This window comes from Agelaius phoeniceus, chromosome 6 (assembly GCF_051311805.1).
Source record: "Agelaius phoeniceus isolate bAgePho1 chromosome 6, bAgePho1.hap1, whole genome shotgun sequence".
NCBI classification, from domain to species: Eukaryota; Metazoa; Chordata; class Aves; order Passeriformes; family Icteridae; genus Agelaius; species Agelaius phoeniceus.
In genome coordinates, this window is record NC_135270.1 from 42,729,458 (window position 1) to 42,743,541 (window position 14,084).

At 38.4% G+C, this 14,084-nt stretch overlaps 2 protein-coding genes across 16 annotated transcripts in view; both read left to right on the plus strand.

Moving 5' to 3' along the window:
• The window catches only part of LOC143694394 (neurexin-3-like), a 96,154-nt gene extending 93,294 nt beyond the window's left edge, over nt 1–2,860 (plus strand). Inside the window, exons 4-5 of the mRNA XM_077180563.1 lie at nt 1,568–1,597; nt 2,790–2,860. Coding sequence (XP_077036678.1) covers nt 1,568–1,597; nt 2,790–2,860 — 101 coding nt within the window. The remainder of the gene's footprint in view (nt 1–1,567; nt 1,598–2,789) is intronic.
• Nucleotides 2,861–3,846: 986 nt separating this feature from the next.
• NRXN3 (neurexin 3) overlaps nt 3,847–14,084 on the plus strand; it is an 868,815-nt gene continuing 858,577 nt past the window's right edge. For all 15 annotated transcript variants that reach the window (XM_077180570.1, XM_077180572.1, XM_077180566.1 and 12 more), the window contains exon 1: nt 3,847–3,910. In XM_077180570.1, coding sequence (XP_077036685.1) covers nt 3,877–3,910 — 34 coding nt within the window. In that variant the 5' untranslated portion in view covers nt 3,847–3,876. The remainder of the gene's footprint in view (nt 3,911–14,084) is intronic.

A 14,084-nucleotide genomic window follows, 5' to 3' on the forward strand; every position in this document is an offset into this window, starting at 1 on the left:
CAAATCTGCTAGGTTTATTTATAGCTAAAAGACCTAAAAGAATCTAAACCTATGTTTTGTTTCTGATTATTTTTCTAAATCCACAATAATCTTCAAGAACATTAAGGTATTTGCATTCCTTAGACTGTACAATTATTAATCTCCTTATCTGGCTTGAAGTTCTCTGTGGGTGAACATACTCTTAGGATGATCTGGATTTTAGATTTCTTCAGCCAACGCAAAGGAAAACCATAAAAGAGAAAGGAATAAACAAATTCAAACTCAGCATGCTGCTTGTTGAAAATTCTCATTCTAATAAATTCATTTGACCTCAGCCTCCGTGAAATTAAAAAGTCACAGCCCTGTTTGATTAAGAAACTGACTTAAAATATGGATGTTGGGTGTGTATGTGCATCGAGGGCCCTGCCATATTAAGTGCTATGAGAGGTAGGAGATGTGAGAAGGAATCAAGCTAAGGGAACTTGGTCAGGGAACCAAGTATGAAAGGGGTCCCTCATGGTTTGAGAGTGTAGGACTTGATTTTTGTTATGTTAGTTCTGTGATGTCTTGTGTCACAAAATTGATTAATGGGTCACTTCATGCTTGATGTCTTGGGCATGGATATATATACAGAAATACCTAAACAATATTTGTATGAATACAGTACAGTAAACCTATTTGAAAATTGGCCTAGACATGGAATTTGATTGGAACAAACAAGGTTCATGCCAGAAAGAATTATCAGAGAGTGGAGCAGCCCAAGTAAACACTACAGCCTCATCTGCAGAGCTGACAATGACTGTCTCTGCTCAGAGGAACTGTGCTGCCTTCTGGCTTTACCTTCAATAATGAAACTGAAGAGTAGCTTTAGCTATAGAGCCATAAAGTAGCACACTGTCTGAGGAAACTGCAGTTCTTCTCAGAAAGGGTGTGGAGGTGTATTTAAATAGGTTACAGGTGATTTTTTTTTTTTTTTAGTCCTTGCTATGTCTGGTGTACTGGTGTCTAATTAGTAAGTGTAAGCAGTGTTGATAGGCTCCTAAAAATACATTATGAAGCCACATGTTCAATAATGATAGCTTTTGTGTGTGTATGCATTTAGACCAGAGGATTCGTTTGAAGCAGGTGTGGTGTGATCATGGCATCCCTTTTACTGACCACTGCAATCTTGAATTTAAAGTCTTTAGCTGAGGAGAAGTTATTTCTGTATATCTCTCCAGAGGAACAGCAGCTCACTGTAGACTGTCATTGCAGACCTTGGCTTCCATAGCCCATTTAGCTATAGTGGTGTGAAGTGCCTCTGGAGCCTCCCTCCCAGGGATGTGCTGAACCTCAGACACAATTCTGCAATGAGCAGCAGGTTTTTTCTACCAGTGACAGATGCTTTCCTGCTCAGTGTGGGAAGCAGTGCCTGCTAATGTTTGTGCCCTGTGTGCTACAACCATACTTGGTCTAGTTCAAGTATGTGAGCTCCAATCCTGACAGGTATTGGACTTGACCAGTGTGCATGGATATTACTGCTTCTTTTTCAGTTTTGTTCTTTTTCTCTTACTTCCTCTCTCTGTCTCTCTCTCTCTCTCTCTCTCAGGCCTCTCACACCTGATGATGGGTGAACAAGGTAAGTCCTTCCACTTTTTCTTTGTTTCTATCACTGATCATGAAGAAGCTTTGTCCCTGCTGCATTTCTGGGCTAGGCTTTGCATAACAAAAGCAACTAAACTTATAGAGTGCCAGTCAAGCCATTTGCATTTTTGCCTCTGTGTCCCATGAGCCAAGGCTTCTTGTCAACCTGGGACTCAGTGGCCCAGGAGGGAGCATGAAATGGTTCCCTGGAAGGTAAAAAGGTATGCATCCCTCTTCCATGCAGCCCACCAACTACTTTATCTTGCCATTTCTTTCTTCTTGTGCCAGCTGTAATGACTCCCACTTCTGCTTACTAAATGTATACCTCAACGTTGGTCTTTATTTTAAGAGTACAATTATTACAGAAAGTATATTAATAACCCTTGTGGCATGATCCTAATTCATTATAAATCCTGAGGAAATTTGCATATAATGGCCTGCAAGTCCTGTGTCTGCAATTTAAATTACTCACATACAGAACAAAATGGTTGAGAAGAACAACAGGGCTAACCCCATATTGAGCTACAAATGGGATCTAGGCCCAGATCAGAGATCACATTATAACATTTCAGCCTGCACAGAGGTACAGATCTATAGTCTGTGACAGGATGGAGTAATTAACCCTATTTTGCACTGTGAGGATGTGGAGTAAGAAGCTGGTGAGAACAGGTAAAGCAAGGAGAATTGTGGTTCTGTTTGTCTCTGACAGTACCAGTGTCTTACTGACACAGGTGCACAGGAGTTAGCAGCACTCCCGATGCCTTCTGGTCTTGTGAATGCAGAAGTGAAACAACTTAAGACTTAATGCAAGGTGTGTCCAACTGGTAGTGGTACACTAGGAAAACCAGAGCAAGTGTTTGGCCTAGGGGAAGAAAATGTAAGTTTTGACTCTAAAGCCTAATGAGGCTTTCCTAGACTAGATGTATGCAAAAGTTTTTTTGCCATTAAGTAAGCATGTATCTGAAGATAGATAGTCCAAGGAATAAGATAGTGCATAGTGCCACTGTAGGCTAAAGATTCATTATGTATCTCAGTGAAACGTAGAAGGACTTGAGACATAATCAGTTTTTATTCTATTTTTCAAGGCAGATATCTGCTCTGAGGTCATGAAAGGTTAGGTAACAACCAGAAGTGAAGTAGGGGCTTACTTAACAGTTTCTGTACTGCATAACATCCCTGTGTGGTAGGAAAAGTACGAAAATCGGGCTCTTTCAGGATGTATGTCAAGACCATGGTGTTTGGCATGTGGAGCATTTGACTAAACTCTGGAAAGCATTGAGCTCCTTCTGTGTCCCCACTTACTGTTCAGCTGGGCTCATGGCTCAGAGGTTGTGCTTATTGAAGGATCATCCAGCAGATAGATCCCTTCAGCATGTCCTAGTTGCTCAGGATTCAGTTGAGTATGGCAAGCTGTTTTGGCAGAGGAAGGCATGTTGGAAAGTGATCAGAACAGTTGATGGCCACTTTCATTCTCAAAACCACTGAACATTTCTTTATAGTAGTCTGTGATTTAGCACTGGATTATGTAAACAGTTGCACTTGCAATTTAAATTACAAGTTGCAACCCAGCTGGCTCATGAAGACTTGCTTGACCTATTCAGGCCAGTCATCAGCACTTTGTATACTCCCTCATCTGGCAAAAATGTAAAAACTATTGGCTTCTGGCAATTTCAGCCACCCTTGTTTATCTATAACACACCAGGGAACAGTGGCTTCTCTTTTCTTGCCAACAAACTCACAGATATTGCCTTTTGATAAATATTTACTGTCTATAAAAATATTATGGATATAAAAATATGTAAATGTATATGTGTGAGTAAATATGCAATGTCAACATTATATACAAATACATTAGCTCTGCTAGGTGAGATGTGTTTAGCAAATATATTACCATGAGATTTATTTTTTTCCTGTCCTAGTCTGTTGTTGCCTTTGCTGTTTTGAATTTGACGTGGATTGAGGCATATCACTGCCGTGGTATTGCATGAGCAGTTTGCATTTCTCAGTAGAAAATCAAATTAAAGCTTAACCAGGCAGCTGCTGATTGTACTGTCAGTGGTTTAAGCTTTGCTTTGTGCTTTAGTTGTGGTGTGTCTCTTGTTTTTCCCTTGACATTGTGTTTTGTTGGGTTTGGCTGCTAGATAAATATGCTCGTTTCCTTGTTTTTCTAAGTATGGCTGGTGATGTATTTTTCTGGTTTTTTTATGTTTCCTCCTTCTCTTCTCTTTTGCCTCCTCCGTGGTGGACACCTCTCTTGTTCCTCCTCTTAACTGGATGCACACCTTCCTGTCTGTAGGTAGAAGTAAAGGTAGAGATCACATTCTTTCTAAGACTTCATTGCTTGTAAAACAATGTTTGTTGATGGGCAAAATGTATTTTTATGAATGCGTTTCATATTGGAACTTAATCTTTTATTTTTAAAAGTGTCTTAACAATCTTTTGTATTGAATTATGGAGGAAATATGTATTAAGATTTAATGCTTTGAGACCTTGCTAAGAGATGTTATTTTCTCCCTGTTCACACTAAATGTGGGCTGTGCAGTGTCAGGCCATCTGTAGCTGGTGATGCTGGGGTGCAAAAGGTTCATCAGTTCAGCCAAGGATAGAGCCATAGGCTGGTGAGCTCATCCTGCTGACACTTGCTCTAGAGTGATGCCACTGCTGGTAGTTTTTCTACTGGTGTTAGTGGCAGCAGAACCTGGGCATGTCCAGTACCACTCAACAATGGAGGTTTTGTGAGCTGTTGTTTCTTCCCCTGGCTCTGCTTCCCATCATTCCTGTTAGTGCAAAGGTGTTTTTCAAAGAGAAATTGAGTTGCAGAAAAGCTGCAGAGGAAGCAGAAGTAATCAGCGCTGCTAAGCAGAGAGGTCCATTTCCTTTGCAGCCCAGTAAAGCACAGGACATGCTAGTCTGCTCTGGGGCTCCAACTTGCTCTTCAGCAGCTTACACCTCAGCTTAGGCATGCTGAGAGGGCAGTCATCCATCCCTTATCAAAACTGCCAAAAAAGGCAAAATGCTGCAAACTCGCTATGGGCCTTTAGTTGGACTGGAAGGAAAAGTAAAGATTGATTGATAAGTTATAAACATGGCTTGAGAAAACCTTGGTTTTGATCCTATTTTCCAATAAGAAAGATTAAAAGGTTTTGTTATGCTGAGGCTTACTCTGTTCCAATGAATACACTGCTGAAAAATCTGATATATTTATTACCATGATTTGAACACGTTGGATGATGTTGGATCATGTTGTGTCCATGCCAGTAAGACACTGGGGAATGAAATGACTAGTTGTGCAGCTATGAATTTGGGAGGGATATGAGCTCAGAGGATTTGTTCATAATAACTTTCCTTGGAGGCACAAGCAGTCTCTGCTCGATAGTTACTACTTCTGTAATACCTGAATTCTAGGGTGCACAAAGGCATATTAAACACCTTAATTTGTATGATTCCTTTTTCTGATGCCCAGCTTTCTTCTAACAATATTGTATTGTTGAATTCCCTGTGATGGCCTATGTTATGTAATCAATACTATTTGTTCTATTTTGAGGTTGGAAAAAATATTCCAATAATTAATTTCATAGTTTTTCTATTCTCTCCAAACTTGGGTGATGGAGGGTAATACCTAAGCTGTACTCAGAGCTATCTTCTCAGTAAGAGGTGAACATCAGAACATAGTAATCACATATGTAGACTGTAAAAAAATATGAGAACCTGAAGCTCTAGGCAGACCATATAAAATGTCAGTGCCTCAACACAGCTGCCAATAATTCAGTTAGCTGATATATGGCTTAGTGTGGTTTAAGGGTCAGTGTAGATCAGGGCAAGTCTTGTGTGATGTTAGTTCATGTTCTTTTCTTGGGTGGTATTTATGCTTCAGGCCAGCCTGTGTAGGACTAAGCTGAAAGTCTTCTCCAAGGCAAATCTTCTAAGTGAGCTGGTAGGCATGAAGATTATAACTTATAGTCCACTGTTAATTAATATGTACTGAAACTTAATTTATTGTGTCATTGAGTGACAATATCATTTCACTTCCCAGCTATGTGTAGTTTTTAGCTCTAGTTATAGCAAGTAACTTTGTCAGAGAACCATCAGTCTGTGTGAAAAATGGCATTCCTTTCAGAGGGCTCAAACTGTAATTTTGAACCCACACATGGCCTTCAGCTCACAGAGAAAGTGGCACCAGATGCCTTTAGTGCTTGCATGGAAGGTTCGTATTTTTTGGCATTCTTGTAGTTTTTAGTAAAAACTGGCAACAACTCTGTCTCATGTCATGTATATAGCCAAAAGATATGATGTATTTGATTTCATTTTGGATATGATGTACTTGATTTCATAAAACTTCTTCATAGCATATAGTGGTCTGTGACCTTGCATTCACCATTTAAAGCAAGTGTTTGATTAGTTGTCTCCACTGCAGTAAATAGGCTTTCTCTGCATCTATCCTTTTTAAAAAGTTCAGGAAATTTAATTTTTTTTTTAAATAAGTTCCTGGAAAATTGAAGAAGATGAAGTGTAGGTGTTCTGGGGTAATGGCTGGAGTAGTTGAGATACAGACAAGCACCTGGATATTACTCGCATTTTAACCTGAGCTGAGGTTTCAGGTTAAATGCATTGAATTCTTATTTGAGATATGAAACTGGTCATGGAGGTGAGGTAAATATGTGATGAGCAAGGACTTTTGTTTAGTTTGGTAAGAATTGCTGAATATGACCTCTCTTCTGGAGAGGTACTGGCAATTAAGGAACAATTATATTAAGTTTACTTCCCTAATGCTTCCCCACAAGTAAATGATATCAAAAGAAATGACAAATATCCAACTTTAATTTGCTACTGGAATTAATGTGTTATCACCTTCTTCCATATAATTTGTTCTCTAGAAAGTCTTTGTTAAGGAAATGGTTATTTGCTGTTTTGTTACCTTCCGCCATGTGGGTTTTATTTTACCATCACTCTTGGTTTGGATCTCACTTCTACTGAGGCTCATATCGCCTTTGAAAATTGTCTGTATTCTTGGTGGGAATCTGCTATTTTTAGTGAATTAAGTCCTTGGCCTTCTTGAAGGCAATAGCAAAATTCACATTGACTCCAGTGGGCCAATGAACCAAGGAACTGAAGATGCCCTCTCTGACACAGGGAATGACCAGTGAGGGGGTTTCTGGGTGTGCATGGGACACCCTGTAGCAGCCGTGCAGACTGCTGGCTCTTCTCCAAGGCATGTGGCTCCTTCCTTTCCTTCCTTTCCTTCCTTTCCTTCCTTTCCTTCCTTTCCTTCCTTTCCTTCCTTTCCTTCCCTCGTTGTGCTCAGTGTGAACTACACAGCTGCCTTCTCAGTTCCAGTATGAAGTAGGTTTTTTCTTAATTGTCAGAGAGAAATGAAACAGTGGGATCTTTTAAAATGCATGTTGTGTGGACCAAAGGTTTCTGCCAATTCTGCCCTTTAATAATCAGCATTGCAAAATCAGATTATCTGCTTTGGTCCTACCTGCTCTTAACTGAAGTAGGTCTTTCAAGTCTTGAAAGATTTAGCATTGCTCTCAAAGAATGAGGTTCTTATTTCGTTGAGATGTTCAATAATATTGACCTGAAGGTAATGGCACAGGAAAAATGAAATAGCATTTGTGGGCTTGACTAGAAGGAAATGACTGGACCTTACTGATCAGGAAAATATTTTCAAGTTCTTTTTCACCAGTAATACCATTAAGATTTGTATTGGCTTGCTTCAGAAATAGTGTAGCCAGCAGGACCAGGGCAGTGGTCATCCCCTGTACTTAGTGAGGCTGCACCTTGGGTGCTGTGTCCAGTTCTGGGCTCCTCATTTCAAGGAAGACATTGAGGTGTTGAGGTGTAGAGAAGGGCAGCAGAGCTGGAGAAGGCTTTGGGGCACAAATCTGATGAGGAGCAGCTGAGGGAGCTGGGGGTGATTAGTCTGGGGAAAAAAAGGCTCAGGGGAGACCTCCTTGCCCCCTACAACGACCTGAAAGGCCAGCCTAGCAAGGCTGAGATCAGCCTCCTCGTCCAAGTAAGAAGAGATGGAATGAAGGGAAATGGCTTCAGGTTGCACCAGGGATGGATTTAGATGGGATATTAGTAAAAACTTCTTTATGGAAAGAGTTGTCAAACATGGGAACAGGCTGCCCAGGGCAGTGGTTGACTTGCCAGTCCTGGAGATGCTTAAAAGATGTGTAGATAGGGTACTCATGGACACAGTTTAGTGATGGACTTGGCAGTGCTGGGGGTTGGACTTGATGACCTTAAATGTCTTTTCCAGTCTAAATGGTTCTATAGTTGTATGTGAATAAGTCCAGCTGAATGGCCAAGAGTTTATGCAAATGTTGAAGTGAAACATCAGTAACAAATTAAATCGTTTGTGCTCTCTAAATGTCTAATTATACAAGGGGAAAAACAACACTACATTTGTCTTGCCAGCCTTGGCAGTGGTTTTTAGGCTCTGCTTTGCCCTGTAAAGTATCTTGATATTTGGATTTTAAATGTGAATATTGTATGGTTTTGGTTTCTACAATTAAAAGTATTAATGAAAGGACTCTAAAATATGTGTGGGTAGTGGGTTTGTTTTCCTTTGGTGAGAAAAAAAATTTACATTTTTATAAGGATGGTGACTTTCAATTCTAACTTTACTCTTAATGACTACTTAAAAAAATCAAGCATTTTATTTTATGATTAGCAAATAACAAATATGCAAAACCTCTTTAATAGAATCAAAGCCCCTTGAATGAAGATGTTATTCTTCTGGAATAAATTTTTTTTGTAAGTGAATTTTGGCTGCTGGTTTCATATTTTGTTTAGGGAAGAAAGAAATATTTTAATGTAATTTGTTGAAGTCTCTAATTAGAGGTGATTGATAGTTGATGATTTCAAATGTAAAGTATTTGGTGGCATTTCTGCAAGGCAATTCATCCTATTTCTTTATGTTCCAGTGGTGATGACATTTTCTAAATTTTGGGGAATGAAGTCACTTAAATGTTCAATATCAGCTAATGCAAAGGAATAGATGTCTTCTTCTTTTTATACCTCTTTGTGTAATACATTTATGAACACAAACATAATAGGACAGTTCTGGTAAATTATTTTTGTGCTTATGAGCATGTGAGTTTACAAATATTATGTATGCATAAGATATTAAATAATGCTTTAAGTATTTTGTAGTTTATAGGTAATTAATTTTTTCTCATATGTTTTCTTTCTGCCTTGTTTTAAAACTGTCTTTCTGATGTGTGAATAGGCACCTGATTCTTTGCTGGCTTTCATTTTTATTAAGAATAATGATTCCTGTGAGAGTTAAAGGCATTGTGGTTGTGTTGTGTGTAAACAGGAGCTAAAATATTGTCGTCTCAGGCTGTGTTGTAGTCTCCTGTTTTCAGCCAAGCTCAGGTTTCTCTCTACCCAGAGAGAGTATTTAATGGATATAATTGAAAGTCTTTTCCCCTACCCCCCCTCCCCATTTTTTTCATTTGAGGCATTCAGTGGTATGTAGAGATGCAGAGGTAGCAAAACAGGCCATGTGCTTTGTAAAAGGCAGGCTAATAGCACTTCTGATGGATTTCTGATTTTTAAAGTGCTGTATGTTTCATTAAAATTTACATGTAAAGTAAGGGCAAGTGCAGTGACATGAAAGCTAATGCAAGTTGCACATCTTGACATAATAACAATCACAAGAAACTGGAGATCCCAGATGGCAGCTTGGCCTTTGCCATCCATTTAATAAGCTACTAACTGCTAATTATTGCACTGTTATGGGCAAGTTAATTTACTGTTGACTCTTAAAGAGACATTGTGCATTTTCCTGACATTTAGGTTTTTCAGTTTAGATTTGAAAGTGTTTCTCCTCTGCAGATTGAAGCCCTTCCAATGGATGGTAACAAAGAGACAAAGAAACAGAACAGGAAATGGAACATAATAGTCTGTGGGGTTTTTTTGATGATAGCAGAATACAGGGTTGTGGTGGTTTGGGCCTTTCTAGGGCATCGGTTTTTAGCTGAAAAGAACACTGGCTTGTATATTAAATCTAAGATTTAAGTTTTGCATTTAACAGCAGATGGAGAGTCAGTATTGTTAAAAATAAATAGAACATCTTCCCCTTAAATAATTGAAGCTTGAGATTGATTCTGAAAATAAGAGAAACTAGAAATAGAAAATCAAAATTACAGGTTCATTTCTTTTGCCAGAGAGGATTTGAAGGCAAAATTTCAACCCACAAATCTGAAAGCTAAAATGTCCACTGTATTTTTTGAAAAATTCTTCACTTTAATGTTACTTACCTGGTTGTCATATTACAGGGAAGGAATGTTATCTGTAAAGCATAAAAATTTTTAAAGCAATCTTTTTTTTTTTTCCAGTTGAAATGGACATTCAGTAATGAGACCAGTCAGGGAGAAGTTTTGATCTAAGAACCTATTTAGAAATGAAGGAACAGCTGCAGTTTAAATGGACTCTAATTCTCACAGTTAATGCTGTTTTGTGAGCGCATGATTGTCTCTGATAACGTTTGGGAGGAGTGTGGTGGGTAATAGCTTATTTCCTGGGCTTTATGGTAATGCAGCAAAGTGATGATAATGCCATCAGAAACTAAAATAGACCCTGTCACACACATCAGACAGTTGCAAAAATAGGAAACCCCGTGAAAGAGGGGAGTTTCCTGCTTTAAGGCTCCTTGTGGCCTTCTGTGGACTAGAGAGATAACGTTATGGTATTGAACAGTTTAGAAAATATGTGCTGTGTAAGCTGGATCTTGTACATTAAAAATAAGAGCTTACAAACAGCAGCCTTATTTGCTGTGCTTTACCAGCTGGTAAATATTTTGACTAGAGATCAGGGAATAACATGCCATGCAAATGGTTGTAAAACTGTTACTGTGAAGAAGGTCATGTGTGTCAGTTACTAATTCATGCCTAATGGTGTGTGATTTTCCCCACATCAGTATTGTGGGTTTTGATTCTGATTTTGGCAAAGCATATCTTCCTGTGACATGCAGAACTCTTCATTTATTTGGCTGTACTCATCCTTTCATGGAGCTAGAGCTCCTTCTCATGCTGGTTTTCATTTCCTCATTTGTTTCAAAAGCCTTGATAGTTTGGAGTGCATGTATAGAAATCCGTGCTGATAGGCTATGAAATAAAGGGAGATAATAGAAAATACCACTGCTGAGAGCAAGGAATCAGGTGTGAACCCAGCCATCACAGGTTGTGGCATATACATTTGTTTTGAAAGCCTTTTTGTTTTGAAATTTTGGTTCCTGATAACCTACCCTGCAAGTTGCTGTGCTGAGTCTACTGCATTCCCTAAACAGCTGGAGAACCCTATCGAAATTAATGGTGTTTTGCACTTGGGAATGTGTTACGTACCTGCAGGGATAAAGTCCCCAGAGTCAGTTATAGAAGATTTTCTGTGAGATATTGGTCTCATACTAGATGAGCTTTTATACTGAGAGGTTTCATGCACTGATATTAAGAGCCATATTCTTCACTGTTCTGGAAGCATTTTATTGTGGTATACCTGATACTGAAGCAGAGGAAATGCACTAATGTAAAAGAAACAGTGCAGGGAGGAATCTGACTCTAAAACTGTTCTAACACTATCCTGAGGGACTCTGGATAATTCTCATTAAATTATGGCCTTAGTTCTCTTGTTAAACACTGCAAAGCATTTAATAGAAATGGTTCTTTACCAGCATTGCTTTGTGGGGAAAGGCTTTAAACAGAACTGGTACTTTTAGGATTTGTGTACACAGTTGTCACCATTAAAAAGTCAGTAGCATTTGCCAAGCAGTACCACACAGTGGTGCCTGAGAAATCACCTCCTCTCCTACAGTAAAGCAAGAAGATGGTATGTAATATTTGTAGGTAAGTGTTTACAATTTGATTTTTTCAATTGCATGCATTTTAATCGAGCTTTTCTCTCATATCAATCAGTTTGATTGGGGAACTGCTTATGGGTCAGATTATTTCTAAAACAACACATGATTCCTTTTAATTGACCAAATTCTTTTTATTGAAGACTTAAAAAATTTCAGTATTTGCTCTAAAATACTATATCTTTGTGATTTTTTATTGTTAGTAGTGGTAAGAAAAGGGTATAATGTGTTAAAATAATTGTATTTTAAAGGGATCTGGGGTCTTATTAGGTATAGTGAATTGCATTAAGCCAGCATTATGAAGCATACACCTTTATTCCCCTAATTACTGGTATATTAATAATGACCAGGTTGATGATGAATGTTCTGATCACCAGCTGGGATCAGATAATTACATTTGATTATGTAAAGAGTTAGTTGCTATAAGCCTTGAAATATTAAAACTTGGCTAGAATAAATATCACTGAAGAACCTTTGTCTTTTACATGTGTATTCAGCTGCCTGTTCTCTGAGCAATTCTTGGTTCACTCGCTAATGTTGGGAAGCAAACTGTGAACAGTTATTTTCCAAGCCTGTGAATGTTGATAAAAGGATCTTGCATGGCTGTTGGCTTGTCCTGTGAGGGGAGAGCACATTGCTGCATCGCAGCACGGGGATTACAGGCTCTCGTTTAGCTCTGCGTTAAAGATGTTGCAAGCTTTTGTAAAACCCAGGGCAGCCCTAGCATCGCTGAGCATTTGCATTTTCCAGCTCTCACAAAGGGCACACACCTTTCAGGCACCGGTGCCTTGCAGGACTGGCCAACTCCATCATCCAAATAACACATTTATCTGACCGTTTTCATATTTATTTTGGCTAGTCTTACTCTGCAGACAGTCTCAGAGAAGTCTGTAGGCATGTGTGCAAGCTGCATTCTACATGCGTTTTTTATCTTTCGGTTTACCAAATTATTTTTCCCCAGAATTTTTTCACTTCCTAAATATCCATTGATTTTTCTTACCCCCGTTGTTATACTACTGAAAAAACCTATAACTTTGTTACTTGTCTCATGAAATACTGTTACAAAGAAGGCTTTATGTCACTGATCATTGGCAGTTTGAACAGAATATCATTTTTGCCACACTGTGACAGACCATTTATGCCAGATTGTGGAAAAAATCTTTGCCTAAAGTTGGAAAAATCAGAATGTTTAGACTGTAAGGCTCTCTTTAGAAATTACTTGCTATACTTAAAGTACTCAATTCCAGGCTGGGCATTTAAATTTATCAGTAAATTTTATATTAAGATACTATACTAGAGACATTATTATACTAGAGACAAGATATTGTGCTATACACACTAGTAATTTTTCTTTGCTACATTCTTGTACTTTATTTGTTCTCTCTGTTGACTCTGTCTTTAAAACAGATGTATTTTAAGAGAAATCTGTGGACACAATTTCCTGCTATGCTGCCCTGTACATCCATAATGGTATGAAAGTATTATGTGGTGGATGCACTTATTGTATTATCAGGCAGAACTAAGAGAGTTCCCTTTGATTTTCCAAATGCTGATTTTTTTTTTTTTTTTTTTTTTTTGGTGTTGGGGAAGAGAAGAGTGGAGAGAGAATCTCTGATTTTCTTTCTTTTTGTCTTCTAAGGTTCTTTTATTTAAACCAGTGCAGTTTTCTTACTAATTTTCTCCTTCAGGTGTTTGCTATCAATCTGCTGGGTTAAACTTTGTGCTATTCCATCAGGCAAGTTTTGTAAATGTTGATCAGTGCATGAAATCAGTTCTTAAATGGTTGCAAAATTGCCTTCCTTCAGACTGTTTTGATCACAAGGGCTTTCAAGTGTCAAAGTCATTTGGAGAACTAGATAGATAAAATGCATGAGCACTAAGCTTTTTCCAGGATAGAATAAATAAATGTATTTTCTACAGTGTGCTCTGCCTTTGGTAGTGATTGTTAAAAGGGAAAAAAAAGAAAGGCAATGATATTAAATATTTACATGAGTGATTTAGTTGTGTAATCTTGTGCTATGCATCCCTGTTTAATAGTGAAATCAGCTACTGCTGAAGTAAATGCCATTAAACTGGTAGTGCTGTGAAGGTCACTGCATTTACAATGTCAAAGCAATTTATAGAGAATAATGATTTTTGTCAGCTTTCCAATGAACCAACACCCCTTCTTTTTGTCTTCCAAAAATAACTGAAAATAAATTTATTTCAGAAATCATTTTGTCTTTGACTCTCCTCCCATCTGACTGATTTTGGAGCTTGAAACCACTTTACAAGTTTTCACATTGATGAGCTCAGTGGATAAACACTGATTCCCTTCTTTCTGGCCTTGAGCTTGTTACAGCTCTATTTGCTGGGATTTCCAGTTGGCCATTTCTCAGCAGTTCATTTTAAGAGATACTTAATTATGGCCTCCACTCTTATGAGTGACTGCTTTTCTTCCCTTGTATTTCCAGCCATATCTATCTGTGAATCTCATGAAAACTCTTTTTTTTGTGTGTGTGCTGATTGTTTGTCATCAGCAGAGCACATGTAGCATGTTGACAATTCACCTCCTGAACTGGTGTCTTATAAATACTTGGAGCACATTCCTGCACAGCATCATGCTTACTGAAGAGGC